The 16219-nt window shown below is 40.1% G+C and overlaps 1 protein-coding gene across 1 annotated transcript in view; it reads left to right on the forward strand.

Annotated features, from left to right (window-relative positions):
* pb (proboscipedia) overlaps positions 1-16190 on the forward strand; it is a 20285-nt gene extending 4095 nt beyond the window's left edge. The window contains exons 2-3 of the mRNA XM_011309504.1: positions 14172-14314; positions 14391-16190. Coding sequence (XP_011307806.1) covers positions 14172-14314; positions 14391-16190 — 1943 coding nt within the window. The remainder of the gene's footprint in view (positions 1-14171; positions 14315-14390) is intronic.
* Positions 16191-16219: the final 29 nt, after the last annotated feature.

Below are 16219 nucleotides of genomic sequence, written 5' to 3' on the forward strand. Positions count from 1 at the left end.
GAGTGATGGATGAATGTGGACAGGTCGAGAAATACTCGTCCTTCACGTTGAGACCCAGGATCTTACTATTTATGAATATTATTAGCATATATTGCCTGACCGGTGAGTGCAGAAATTGCCAATTCTCGATTGAATGCGGAAAACTCGAAACACTCACTTTAAATTCAATTCCATTTTTTTCATTGAGTGATTTTTCAGAATTTTCGGAGCAATCTAGCAGCTGTGGATTTTTTAATCACGTCATTTGCAAAACTTTAAGAAGAGGAATTAATTCTAATAGTAATGAATTAATGAAGTAGGTCTGAGCGGACGGGCAGTCGCGCGTCGTGCGACGTTGCCGGAACTCGGGTAAAGTGTGGGGCGCAGCCTAGAGTGAATTCGGCAACTATGGAGTTGAAATAAAACGCTGACGGACCTCTGAGTCGTTGGATGAACGGAAAAGTGACGTTTGACGACGAAATTGACGATTCCATGATCCCCATTTGCCCTCAAGAGCCTCCACTGTCAACCCGGTCACAAGATAACGGATGCTTTGGATTTTCTTGTTACCTCCACGAGATTACTTGAGACCGACGTTGATACCGAGGTATAATCGCTCGACGTTACCCCCACGAAAACGCATCTTAGCCACTCCTACTTCTTCTCCATTGGACTGTTCTCGAGGTTTTACTACTGATAAATCATCTACGAGCAATCTCTGTAGCGGGCGACTTTTTCCCCGCGTGTTCCACAAATCGGAGAGAGAAAGATAGTTCTCGGAGACATTCACTAAAACTTTTAGAGTAACCATTTTCATTTTAATGGTGAAATGAAATGAATTAAATGTCGATCTTCAATGAATAATTTTTGTAAGGATTGCAGTTTGAGTTTAAGTCAAACAATAAAATTTTAGCTGCGGTAATTTTTTTTTCACCGGAATTTATGGATTAAAAATGAACTGTCTCCGGCGATGACACAACCGGGTATTTGACTGTACTACCGCTTTTATTTGATAAATCGTGCTGCGACCTCTCAACTACCCTTCATCGGTGGCCCCTCATGCCGTGGGTACCACCTCCCAGTGTACCCCGGTCATCTGAATTTCTAATGCATTATTTTTCCGCCCTCATACCCGGACACATCGCGTCAGCCATCCGAATGCCCGAGGGTGACTCCCGGAGGGGCTCAAGATATTCAGCATTCGCTGAGGGAAAAGACAACAGGAGGAAGGATCGACCCTGACGGATTTGGATTTTCAACACCCCTCGAGAGGCTGCCAGTTCTCGCTTAAAAGAGGAACTTTAGATTCGGAAAACTTGGAATAATACCGATGAATATATATGGTCAATTTATTTTTCACGATTCATCCTTTCTCAATTGTCTTTTCAAATTGCGGAGTGGATCTACAATTTCTAGATTTTTGCTCCTGAGTGGAAGCTTTGTAATCTGCCAAATTAAAATTTTCCATCCTATATATATTTCCCTCGGGCACATAAAAAAATACTGAATTTTATAAATAATATTATAAATATTACCGAATCATTCAATTTAATGAAATAAAAATGAGAGGATATTCACAAGAAAGATAATACGGAAAATAACCATTCGGAATCATATCACTAATTTATTAGCAAAAACAACTATATGATATGCGATATAAAAGCAATTCCCCACTTGTTTTTTTTTTTTTTTTGGTGAGCAAGACCCTCTGGGTAATGAAACTCTGAGAATTAGAGCGTTAAAAAATCCTTGCCGGTTTCCTGAGCGAGAATCAAACCCGACAATCAGTCCTGATGTTTTATACCTAAATTATACATGAGATTATAAGAAAATATCAATGCTGAATTTCTGTTTGAAATAATACCAGGCAAAAATTAAATCTTTTTCACTCTATATTTGTATTCAATAGTGACGAGCATTTTTCCGGAATTCTGAGAACTATGGGCTACGATGTTTATGTTTTCTGTTGTAGCCTAAACAGACTCGAGTGAATGAGATCTTATATGACATCATCTGAAATCCAGGGAATTGAATCCGTTTTTTAATTGCGACTAACTGAAAGTTTTTCTTTCCAATTAATTTTGTCGTTGCGTTATTAAATTATCCGATAATTTGAATAATCAACAATAGGGAAAATAAAATATGAAACAACCCTATTATATTTGATATTTAATTCTGTTGACGCGCTCGGAAAAAATTCAGAGTTATGAATAAATCCAGAAATGATCTATAACGTAATTAATCGTTGAAATCCGAGGTAAAAATAACCTTTCCAATAATACCTTGAATTTCATTGAATCGCAACTCTTTAGCATTGTGATATAAAAAGTGCTTACTCACCATTCGATCAAAAGATGCCGCACGTCCATTCCAATCCCATTCACACACTCGACACAGCACTCTCACCTCACCTGATCCTGAATAATGAAACGACTTCTGAAATTAAATAATACTCAATTAGTACTTGTTCCATAAAATACCTCGGAAATTTCGGAGATTTCAACTGGGTTGACGCATGATTTTACCCACTTAAAGAGACATTAGTTTCGCTTTAAACGAGGGCTCGGTTCAATCTTCTTTTCCCCTGGGAGCGCCACAGGGTCCAGACGGGGTGAAAGTTGAGATCGTCCGCGGGTAATTAGTTGGCAGATCCAGCCACTCCGGAAAATGCGTTTTCTCCGAGAGGATAGAGGGTTGCCGCGTCAATCCTGGCTTTTATATTTTACATTGACGACACGCCCGTCAGTCAAAATACAATACGCCTCTCGTCCAAGTGACGTCAAACGTAACCTCAAATCGGAGTCACTGCCACCAATGGCTGACTTCACGCGGTCCGTCTCGACCAATAAGAAATTGCCGCTAACTTCAGAGAGGTTCACACCGAGACAATCAATTTCAATCCAATACAGATATTTCATATTTCATTTATCCATTTGGATTTAAAAAATATAATAATATCACATGAAGGGTTGATGGATTTAATTTAATTTCACTAGATTTGATTGGAAAATCGATATGATTTTGGCGCCTCTGAGTGAGAAATTGATCGAGACGTCTAATCCAAGGGTCAATGAGCCTTCGAAATAAAGAGATTAAACCCGAGCCATCCCCCATAATATTGAACAGAGATGACTGGTCGTCCCCTCGCCGCAATATGCCGAATATTTTCATTATGAAAATTGGAAACTCGTGAAAACGGTGGGTGGTGCGGCATGACGTGTTTCGAATCGATCGTCGTGACGAGGTCGAGAATGACTCCGCGAATTCAGGTATAAGGCCAACTGTCTCCCTCACGCTCATTCTCACCAATCTACTGTTGGTGTATAGAGTAACCACCAGTGCGCGAACTCAACGCGAGAGTTTAGCGAGTGAACGCGATGTGGACGCGACCGAGCAGCCGGCAGTCCGACGGACGGCTGACTGCCTTTCTGATTGATGATCGCTACTGGACTCACTGCCGCCATGCATATATACCTTCAACGCATCCTTTCTCCTTTCTCCTCTTTCCCCTGAGCCCTTTTACTGCACCCTCTGTATCACTTCGAAACACCAACCGATGAGGGTCTTCGCACCTCCAGGGTAATGGTTTATTTCACCCACTTTTTTTCCGCCATTTTTCAACCATCCGGAATATTCTTAATAGTTCAGAATAATATTTATTACTAATTGTTTCACAATTTTATATAAATAACACTTGATAATCTATATTTGATAAATGTTTTCATCTCCTATCGAGGTATGCACCTCGTCTGCCGAATCCGCGAAGAGTTAGAATATTTATTTGATTTGTTATGATAACCTGGTGGACTGGCGTAGTGGTTAAGGTCGTTGCCTCACAACGGATAAGTTCCAGGTTCGATTCCTGGCCGGATAGAATGGTGAGATCTAACTAGCTTTCAAAAGTCCTGATCAATCGTCACAGAGTCTCATCCGACTCGAAGCGATGTAAAATAAGCATTAAAAAAAATGTTAATTGCGATAAATAAATAATTGTGATAAATCTTATCCTCAAAATACTCAGATGAATGATAAGCAATGATAAGCAGAGAGAATTCAACTGATTCCGGATCCAGTATCTAACAATCTTTGGAAGTTCGAGCCTTTGTGCGTTCTCTAATGAAGCTAGAACGAAACTGATGATCAATTAATGAAATCGAGAAATGAAATTATTAATGATTAATGAAATGATGGTCGACGTCTTGACAATCGGAGGAGTTCGACTTCCCGCAATGCACGAATGCCGAATAACGCATCCGAAAAGTTGAGGTTGGGATTCCCTGAATTCCCGCGGGAGATTCAAAATGATCGAAGCTACAAATCATCAGAGCGGGATGATATCCTCATACTCGATCATAAAACATTGAAAAGACGATTGAATATTAAAAATCGGTCAATTCTCTGAGTCAATGAACCCCCTCCGGTCGATGAAGCAGTTACACAAGCGAACATGGCATCCCTCTTTCTCTCACCCACTGCTCCCTTTCATTGGCCGTCAGGCAATATTTCTTTTCTTCCAACCCTCACTCTCGTTGTCCCCACGAGGCTCTTTATCTAACAAGGAGCGAATCATTTCCCTATTATTTGCTCCCTATCGTCGTTGCTCCAATGCTGACTTCTCGTTCGTTTTGCACTCACTCGGCGGAGCGCATATTCAAGCACCCGAAGAGAGAATTCTCACTCCATGCTATAATTTCTGGAGGCTGTCCAAAAACCTTATCCATTGTGACTTGTGTGGAGATGCTGGAGTGAGAGATCTAGAGCTGCGAAAAAAAATCTCTCTTCAGAATTTCCCAGAAAATATCTATACTCCGATATTTCCTCACATTTCACTCCAGTATCAGAAAAATATTTAAAAAATATTGTTAAGTGGGTGGCTCATTTAATAATAATAATAATAATAATAATATATTTTTTATTATTTTTTATTCGTTCCAGATTTTCATCTCTGCCATAACCTCCAAATAGCTCATTCTCTCATAAAATTGTTATCTTACGATTATTATTATTATTATTTGTTATCAACTCTAGTTTAAAAAATTTTAATTAAATTAAATTTTTTTTTTTTTATTTAAATTTAAATTTAAAATCTGAGTTTCGTATGTACGACTTCATAATAATTGACGCGAAATGAAGAGACAAACACGCAAAAGTATTTATAAGATCGGATAATATTGATTAAGGTATTTTTGCTTTCTGCGAGTCAACTAAATATCGGGGGCTCAACTAACCTTCAATTTGTATCTCCCTGAAGGACTCCAGGGATCCCCTGCGATTACATTACAATTAGAGTGGGGTTCGCATTTTGCTAACAGCACACTGGCTAGGACAAGTGGATTGGGATGGGTCGAAGGTTTAGGGTTGGCTGACCAGTGGTCGGTTTAAACAATTATCACAAGGGTGGACCCCTGGGTCTAAGTTACGGCGCACTTCCAGCCCATTCATTCCTCACGAATTTAAATATCATTCTTTAATTGAATAAAAATACGTAAATGAAATAAAAAATTAATTAAAAAAATAATTTAAATCAAGTATTTATTATTTATTATTAATTATATATATTAATTATGGGTGTAAAATGGCCGAGAGGTTGATTACACATCCTGATATATCAGAACCGCCTAACAAACAACAGAAATCAATATAATAATTATATTATATATTATATTAATATTAATATAATTATAAATATTAATTAATAATTTGTTAATAATTCAAATTAATTTTATTTGCACACAATAATTTCATTTATTCTGTTCTAAATAAACATTGACTCAGTTTGTTATAAATAATAACAATCATAAATTTAACACATTTTTTCCACCGAATTGGAATGCCGTAATTTCAACCCCCGATTTTTACTCACGCGAATAATCATGATATTTTATTATTGCTCCCGAATAAAACCATATCAATAAAAATTACGTAAAGGTAGATTTGTATCATCTGTGCGAGAATTACCGGGATGTTATACATACCAAGCATATCGGCAGAGCCGTGAATCCGGGCCCTCGGGCGCGTTACATAAGAATCATGCATGGGAAAGGATAGTCGTAAATCTCCACTCTGGAAAATGTTGAAAAGAGAAGGGGCAAGAGAAAAAGTTTACCTCCATGGATATACGGCGGAGAGCGAGTGTCCTTTATAGCATTGTTAACAACTAATGTATGCGGATGGGATCCTCCAATCCCTAACCCCAACCCCGATAAGGTTCGTGTCCCTTTGACGTTATTATACACATGGCGCACTTCTGAGTACTTACGCTCTGGATTATTATAACTGCATCCATATTTCCGGAAATACTCCGAAAAAACTACCACTCATCTTCGAACCCTTAAAACAAATAATTTTTTTTTTCTACATAGTAGGCGGGGCGTTTTTATAGCGTTCCACATTTTTGTGACGTCAAAGGAGGCGTTGGATAAAGGATTGGGATTAGGTAGGAAGGGGATCAGGATAATTCTTGATATAATTTTTACAAGAAAAATTACTGAAAAAATGGATTGGCCAGATCGGAATGAGGTGACAGGAATTGGCATTTTTTATCTTTCGGAAAGAGTCGGGGTTCATCGCTAACCAATCATATTGAGTTTAAAAATTATTGGAAAAAATACTGTGTAATACAGGGGAAACTAAAAGGGAACGCAAGGAAACGTAGCGGTCTGAATACGAATTTTTGAAGGATTTCTATCAATTTTGCCTTAAAAATTTTTAATTAAATTTTAAAATTTTAAAATTTTTTATTTTTTTTATTTTTTCATTTTCAAGTATTTTTTCTTTAAAAGAAAAAATTCGAGCTGAATAGGAATTTTTGAGGGATTTCTATCAATTTTTCTTTCAAAATTTTAAATAAAATTTCCAAATTTTAAAATTTTTTATTTGTTTTATTTTTATTTTTATTTTTCATTTTTCAATATTTTTCCTTTAAAATCAAAAATTCGGTCTGAATAGGAATTTTTGAGGGATTTCTATCAATTTTTCCTCAATTTTTTTTTAAGTATTTTTCCTTTGAGATCAAATAAAAAACAAAGTGACACAACCCCTGACTCCAGTCTTAATAAATTAACTAACAAAAAAATCCATCAATTTATTTTTCTAGAAAGATTAAAACAATTGTCCCAAATTAGTGAATTATTGTATGGAATTTCTTTCTGTATGAAAAACGGATTTCTCCTGTCAAAATAACAGTCACCCAGTGGCAGTTGCGAATTCGCCACACCTGACAGATGATCCCAGGGTGATTCAATTTGAGACGAGTAACTCTCCAATCGTTAATCATCCATCGATTACATGAAAAAAGAACCTCAAAAAAAATGAATGATCATTGTTTGTCACCAATGGACGACCTTGACCCCGTATTCCCAGCGAGTGGTCACAGAAAATGAATAGACACTGCCTTAATGACCTTGCCCTCCAGGAAGTCCTGCTCATGACCTCATCCTCATAATTATCCATGATGCAGGCTATTGTAACTACTTGCGATTGTGTGGACAGATTTTTTCGCGCTTTTGTTACAATTATATCTTGCAATTATTAAATTTATAATCTTTTGTATAATAATTCCTGATAATGTGAAATTTCTTGAGAATTCACTGGCAGAATTTTTTTCTTGAATTCCTGCAGAAAAAAATTGATAACGATTTTTCATTGCGAATTGCTCTGCAATTTTGGTTGACTATTTTTCTCGGAGAAAAAGTTCGTCTATTTGTCGGTGGAAAATCCAATTTTTGTGATTGTCAAGGTGGAATTTCTTCCGAGAGGAAATGGTTTGAGGGCCACAGAGAATTGGAATAATTCGAGACCACGAATGCTAGTTCGCGGTTGAAATCAGAGACAACTTAGCGGTGATACAACGGTTGAGAGAGTGAAGTAAAAGGATGGGGGATTCTCAGAACGCAAATTATCAGAAAATTAGTTTCGAGAAAAGTTGGTGAATTTTTTTTTTCCCTCGTCTGGGGGTTTCTTCTCCCTGAAAGTCGGGGGAACGTCTGAGAGAGGGAGTGACAGATGCGGAATGGAAAATTTCAGATCGAAGACAATTCTTTAATTAATCCCACGATCATCGGAGTGATTTAAAACTGCACAGTCTCACAATCAGCAAAAAGTTACAGATGAAAGCACTCGGCAATCGCGTGTGCAAAACCACTGGATTTACGCAGCTCAAGGGCTCAGGACACCGAAATTATCGGCAAATTAGTTCTGCAAAGTTCTTTTTCTCCCTGGAGACGACGATATAATATACGAAAAGGGTTTTTACGAATTATCGCAAGACAGTCCAGTGGATACGTCTCTCTAGCAAGTTGTGCTACGTTGTCTGTCCGTCGAGAATGACAGATTGATTCCGTAAAAGCTCGCCCCAATAATGGAACTCCAGTCGTCACGTTCCACGAAAGTTTGGAGGCAGATGTAGAGAAATTGAAACTACACTGGGAAAAAGGACTTTTCATTTTCACGGACTGACAGTTATAAATTTTTCAAAATTAAAAAATTCTCTCATTAATTAATAATTCGATTATTAATCATTAATTAATTTAAAAATTATAACTGAGATATATTTTTTTGTTTTATAACCAATTATTATATTTTTCATATATCAATATTGATATCAATATTATATTTTAGTTTTAATACTTTTAAGATTAACAAATTTGGTTTTAGATGTAAATCTAGATTTGTATAAAATCCATAATTTATTTGATGGTTGGAATTTTCTGGATTAATTGAAAAAATATCGAGAATAGGCCGACATGATACATATTTTTTTAGACATCGAAATTCTCCCCAAAAACAGGTGAACCTCGCGTGCTCCAGAGAAATATTCACCATAACTACTGGCAGCACGCATCCATAAAAAGCCGGGAGTTCCCTGAGAACTCAAAACCAAAATCGATCACCATTCTCCAACGTATTCCAGAAGATTATTACCCCTGAATAATAAATAAACGGGTAATTTGTACCATTCGGTGCGTTCAACTTATCGCACACACTAATATTTCCCGAGTTATTCATTCATTTTCACTCTCCCACCGTCAAAAAAAAAAAAAAGTTCATTGATTTTGAGTAGATAACAAAACCCACGCTCTCACGAATGGTTCGTTCGCAGGTCGCTCCACCCCGATGATTGCAGGTTGCACTGACACGCCTCTAACCCGGTGTTGTACACATACATGCACAGATAATCCTCACATAGTCAGAGCACATACACTCATGTATATAAACCGTCCAATTTTCCCTGGCGTAGCACTGCCATAATCACAGGTTAGCTTGAGGCCGCGAGCGCCATTGCGTGGCTAGGCAAGATGGCCGACGAGCTGCGAACCCCAACCTCAAACGTGGCGCTACAACTATTTCAAATTCACCACAAAAAGTGTTTTATAATTTATCTCATTCGTGTTATTACCGAGAAAAAAAAAATGCTATGCATGCGTGAAAAACCAACTAACCGTGCACGTTGAGTCTCGATCCCGTCGTCTATTTCTCACGACATTCTTCGATGCCGGGTACTATTATTATCAACAATACACGGACGGGCCATTAGTCAAGAGAACGTCATGAGCCGTGTACTTTAACACTTTCCAATCTATAATTATACGAGTTGTGCTGGGACATTGCGAAATTATCTACAATCAGCGGTGGATCAGCGCAGCATGAGACACCTACGTTACAATGTCTCTTAAATAGTAATAACGGTGATGGTAAAGTGTCAAGATGTTTAAATAATTTTCACCTCGCGTGTTGCTGGATGGATAGGAAATATGGAGGGGGCAGTCATGCATACTTGAACGGAAAATTGGTACATTGAATAATTTGAGTTGAATCAAGTGAAAAATTTGACTTGAACCAAGTTCAAAATTTGACTTGAGTCAAGTTAAAAATTTAACTTGAATCAAGTTGAAAATGTGACGTGAATCAAGTTGAAAATTTGACTTAAATCAAGTTAAAAATTTGACTTGAATCAAGTTGAAAATTCGATTTGAATCAAGTTAAAAATTTGGTTTAAATCAAGTTGAAAACTCGATTAAGATCAAGTTGCAAACTTGATTGAAATCAAGTCGAAAACTTGACTTGAATCAAGTCGACGATTTTCCTTGAATCAAGTTAAAGACTTGATCCAAATCAAATAAAAAAATTGCGTTGAAATTCGAAAAATAGACTTGGTTTTTTAAATCGATTCAGGTTGATTTTTTTTTTTTCAGTGTAATAATGTATCGGCCCATCCCCTCGCGAATTTAGCATAATACCAACGCGGGATTATCGTATACCCCGAAGACACAGCTTGAGGCCTCGAAGGATCTCCAGTCTGAAGTAATGACCGTCTATATCCTCACCCCTCATGGACCCGAGATCCCTGCCCGAAAGGGACGAAAGAGAATCTCTGGATTTTCATTTTCAAACACGGGATTTATTGTTAAATTGGAGCTTTATTCAGTAACCTCTCGATCCACCTTAATCCCAAAGTATTTTTTATAAATCAAATTAGGATGTATCCGCAAATTTTTTCTCGCCAAAAAAATTCTACGGAACGCCAACTCTATTTTACTCGGCTATCGCGCCATTTTATAGCGATAAATAGATATAATTCAATGTAATGGTGGGTTTAAGCTGTCCTATTTACCCTATTCTCAACCGCTTTCATGTCCCATTCCCCAGAAATTGATTACAGATCGCAGCCCAGAGCAAACTGGAAGTCCTTTTCGTGCCGGGTTCTATTTGCTTCCCTTCTACTACCCCTCTCGAGGTACATAAATCCATAATAACTATTTGCATTTCTATTTCACTATGTCTCCACTTGACCTCACAATCCGCCGACAATTTCAATCTATTTTCCACCGACTTCATCCACCTCCTTCATTTTCACGTCACGGTTTGATAATCGCGGAGGAAATTCATGACATCAAATGTCAACCGAAGGGAAATCATTTCAACATGAACTAGAGTAATTGCGGGTTTATGCAATCGCGCAAGAAGTGCAATTTAATAGGTCAACATCATTTAAGAATCATTTTTCCTTCGCTAATGACTCAGCAGTCCGTTATGAATTCTAATGCCAGAACTTTTATCTCAAACCTAACCTGTTCCATTTTCTCAATTATAAAATCAAAGCAAAATGGACCGACACATGAAATCCATATTTTCATATAAACGCCTGCCCAAAAATTCCAAAATATGTGGCATTGGTCAAAATGGTCGCCATATGTTCATGATCAGGCGGGAAATTCGAATTGGCGGACTCAGGGCTCGCGCATCAGTCATATTTTTAATTATTCCAAGACCCTGGAATGCCGCAGCCCTATAATTTCACCGTGAACTTTACCTATTATTATTATCCTTAATGACCTCAATGGGACAAATTTGCCCTGAAATTTTTTTGACCCCAAATACCTACAATGTATATACCATGTTTTACGGTGGGGGAAGAGGGGGGCAGGAGGGAGGGTAACCGGCTGTTCCGTCATTTGTTTCGAACTCTTCTCACTCATTTTTCATACGTTTACCTCGGTTGTTCCTCCGTCTCCCTTCCACCACACCCCGAGTGGCCTTGAGGCGCCCCAAGTGCCGAACGCAACCCGAAGTAAAACCCGGGCCTCCACTTTCCGTCCTTTGTTCCATCGTAAGTTTTCTCTTGTATACAACCCAAGAGCCGAGGCAAAAGCGCGCACGAGAGAGAAAACAAAAGACAAATTACAGAGACGGCCATCATGTGACCCTTACCACCTGTCTATATTCTTCGAGACGAGAAGAACCGACTAAATATCGTGGCATGGAGAGGAAAAAATTGTGGAGAGAAAGATATACCTTCGGTCGCGTGTGGAATTATCAGGATTGTTCGTCTCCGTTCTGTAATCTTCATTTCTCTTCGAATTTTTTTTATTAAAAAAAAAATCTGACCAGCCTCCTTTCTCTGGCATCCTGCTTTCAATGGAGAAAATATATGAGAAGGTATTACTCGGTGGCTACATCAAGTGTCGAAAATTTTTGGAATTCATTTGTTTTTACATGGAGATTCTAAATTCATATTTTGAAGTTCAATCGAGTGAAGGTCAAATAGAAACTAATACTGGAGGAATAAAAAATTCTGCTCTTGTTTTTTTACAACACTTACACGTATGAAATTCAGGACCTGTTATATCGGAATTTGTGGATTGCGATTGGTTATGGGAAACAATCCCTCACGAGTTGGGATTTTAGCCAGTGATCTTCCGAAGTTCGAGCATTGACATCGGTATCGGCATCGGCTTTATACCGATCAGCCACTCCATCGGCCTGAAAATGTACTGAATCCATTCGTATAAATATTGCCCAATGGCGCCAAGAGAATATTTATGTCGATATATCTGAAGCTGGGAATGCAATGGCCACCTATCTCCATCAGAAACACAGAAGCCGACGGCCGTCGCTCTTCCGCCGTCAACTTGCCAGTGCTCCTTGATGACTGACAACCTGTCCCGAAATAATATCCACCCGTCTGTCACCCTCACACTCATCTCTCCTTCCCTCTCATTCTCCCATCCTCACTCCCGTCAATTGTTATTTCCGCACTTTTTTGTCGCCGACGGTCAGTTTTATTTCTGTTACAGTTATTTTTGATGTTTTGCGGGTGAAACAGTAGAAGTTCCAACGGAAACCCGTAAATTTCGAAATTCGGAATTGATGTCGTGTCGCGGAGATACCGAGATATTCCATAAAGTCAAAAAATGTGTACACAAGAAAAGGCAGAGGTTAAGAACACTTTGGCTATTTCCATGCTCGTTATCTATCTCACGCTGCACGCGATCCCGTCTGTCTCCCGTGTGACGAGTCTTGACAGTCTGTCATCTCCATGACAGCAATGTTGTCCGAAATACAGGGGACAATGGCTCCAATAAAATTCAAGCCTAAATTGAAATTAGAAAAAAAAAAAACCTGGTCCGAGTTAATTTTCCCTCAATTACGGGCCGCAAGTGCCTGGAATATCGGAAATACCGCAGCGAAGTGGTGAACCCATAGGCGTGGATTCTCTTTGATTGACAAGTTTGGCCAGCCAATGGCAACCCCTGAAATGCTGATGAGGCTCACGTCAATCACGCGAACATTTTCTCTACCTCGTACCACCGATTCCACCCTCCGGCAGTTCGATTCGTCCGCTCAGATGCCCCCGTCTCTTTTTATCTCTCTCCACTTTTCCGCTTCTTTTTTTTTCCAACGCATCTCCAGGATCCCTCTCCCACCCTCAGTTTCCCGTTTATGTATGTACGCGTTTTCAGACCACCCTTACATCCGCTCGCACGCCATGGGGTAGTTTAGCATCTCCGCTTCGCTACCCTCAAGTCGCCGAGCGCAACAAACCGAAATGCATGAAAAAATTATTCGTTGTGCACAGACAAACCAGCTTGATTGGTGATTAAGACTACGCCATGACATCAACAGCATGAATCATGGAGTTCTTCAAGGTTTTAGATAAGCATTTTTACGATTTTTGTATGCATGAAATATTCGTCCTCCAATTATGTGTGATTTCCGAACATGTTAAATGCCCGGTGGCCTGGCGTAGTGGTTAAGGTCGTTGCCTCACAACGGATAGGTTCCAGGTTCGATTCCTGGCCGGATAGAATGGTGAGATCTAACCAGCTTTAAAAAGTCCTGATCAATCGCCAAATAGTCTCATCCGACTCGAAGCAATGTAAAATAAGCATGAAGAAAAAAAAAAGAACACCTAATAGAATAAGATAATAATACTGAAAACAAAATTCGACCACTGAAGGTTCTCAATAAACATGATTAATTATGATTCCACAAAGCTATCGCTTCGAAAATTAATATCCCCACGTGAAGCGAGTCAAAACCTTGTTTACACCAGCGCTTACTCCAGAGTTTCAATATTACCGCAAACTCATCTTAAGCCCCTGAGATAATTCTCGTATCTTCAATACCCCCTCGTTATCACGAGACAAGTTTCTTACTGGGTAACAATTAGCCGATGCTAATCACGAGATGCCACCGTGGATTCTCCTCACCCACGGTGAATCCAACGGTTCTTGTCCTCGAGATTCTGATGCTCCTGGTTCGGTATATCCCCATGTCCTCGCGTTAATTAAACCACTATCCACCCAACAGCCTCAACATAATCGACTAGAATCATTGTTTTGTGATCAATACGGGAGTAAAAACTTGACTTGCGAATTGTCTCACGGTTGCCTCTATATATTCTGTTGTAGAAAATGGTCTTCCCAGGAGATTACGTACTGCCTACACAAATACTCAGTTGCTGGAGTTAGAAAAGGAGTTCCACTTCAACAAGTATCTATGTCGACCGAGAAGAATCGAAATAGCGGCTTCCCTGGATCTCACGGAAAGGCAGGTGAGGGTTGAACAAATCTGATAATTTTTATCACGTGTATCTATTTTTGTTCTAATTCGGTATTTGGTAATGGTAGGTGAAGGTATGGTTTCAAAATCGTCGGATGAAGCACAAAAGACAAACACTGAGTAAAGAGGATGGTGATGATAAAGACGGTGGATCGTCGGACGGTGTGGAGAAGCCCAAAGGAGAGAACATGCTGATTGACGAGGATGAGAAGAAGAGTTGCCACAACTGTGATATTTCCGGAGTTACCGATGTGGGTAGCACACTCAGCGAGGTGACAGACCTCGGTGCTTCGCGGCTTGGTAACAATAATAATACACCAAGTGCAACGAATAACAATAACAATGGATCAAATGTAGGATTTAGTACGAATAGTAATGGTGCTAGTAGTGTTGGGAGTACGAACAGTGTATCGAGCTCCTTCGAGAAGATAATGGCTGATGAGGACTCGAGATCGAATGACGGTAGTGACGTGACATCGCCAAGCATACCAACGAAAAAGATGAGTGAGGTGAGGATCAAAGTGGAGGGTGGACACAAGAGTCCAAATCCTACGAAACATCCGATAAATGTCTGCAAGAAGTCACCGTCCTCCAGCAATAAAGAAATATGTACAATGACCAGCAACGGTGTCCTCTTGGCCATGCCGGATTCGACTGTCAGCACACCAGCTCTACCAAGTCAAGGATCTACGAGGAGTCTAACACCCTCGTCAACACCCGGAACACCTGTATCCGTTCAACTTCAACAGGGCAGCCCACTGAATGTACAAAGCACCCACGGCTACATGCAGCGGCCCAGAAGCTCTCCATCGTCCACCAGTTCCGGGACTATCCTTCATGGCACCTCGAATTCAACGAGTATTCCACCTCACGTAGCCCGAAGTATCCCATCAAATTCCCAAGGGCATTTTCCACCTCAGCAGAATATATATCAACCACCTGCTGGTGATTACAGAAATGGAATGCCCATGAGCAGACAAAACGTTCCACCAGCCAATCCTCAGAGCACTTACTGCAACCGAGATACGTATCAACAACGCGTGACGTATCCACCTGAAATGCACTCAATGTATAGACAGAATCCAGCGATAACCACGCGAGTTGGTCATCACGGAAGAACGGGATCAACGACCCGCCCGGTGTACAATCCGTCGTTGCAATTTCATCAGCAACAGCAGCAGTATCCAACTGCAGGAGAGTACAACGGCTATCCACAAGGTGGTGCATACCATGCCAGCTATCAGCGAGGTATGCATCCAGGTGGAACAGCTTATCCAAACCAAGCCTATCCGAATTCCCAGACTGAGGCATCGACGGAGTACATGACCGGAAGCTATGGATATCCAACAGGACCATATCATGGAGACAATCTGGCTTCTCACTCCCACACAGCTGTTCCCGTTCAACCTAGCCAGCATTATTATCCCGAGATGCAGCATCAGGCTCAACAGCAACATGCAGCTGAGGGTTACGGCTCCATTCATCCCAGCCAGAATGACTACCGGGGAAGCAAGTGTCATCCAAACACCTACTACGAGCAGTCACAGCTGCACGTTCACCAGGGAGGCGAGGCATCCAGCATTCCCAACAGCTACGTCTCATCACCTGATCCTTTCCCAGCCCCTGGCATGACCACAACTGCAACAGCTATCGCCGCGGCAACAGCAGCTGTTATCACTCCACCAGATAGCACCGGACAAGCTGAAACAAACAATGAACCGTACAGCAACTTTGGAAATTTCTACGGGGAATCGGTTCACGCCACTGCACCGACACCCTCTGCCGATAACAGCAACAGTTCATCGGACTTTAATTTCCTAAGTAATCTCGCCAATGATTTTGCACCCGAGTACTATCAGCTCAGTTGAGTCCACGAAGCCGAGAATCCGGGACAGGT

Source organism: Fopius arisanus, unplaced genomic scaffold (assembly GCF_000806365.1).
Source record: "Fopius arisanus strain USDA-PBARC FA_bdor unplaced genomic scaffold, ASM80636v1 scaffold00067, whole genome shotgun sequence".
In the NCBI taxonomy this organism is placed as follows: Eukaryota; Metazoa; Arthropoda; class Insecta; order Hymenoptera; family Braconidae; genus Fopius; species Fopius arisanus.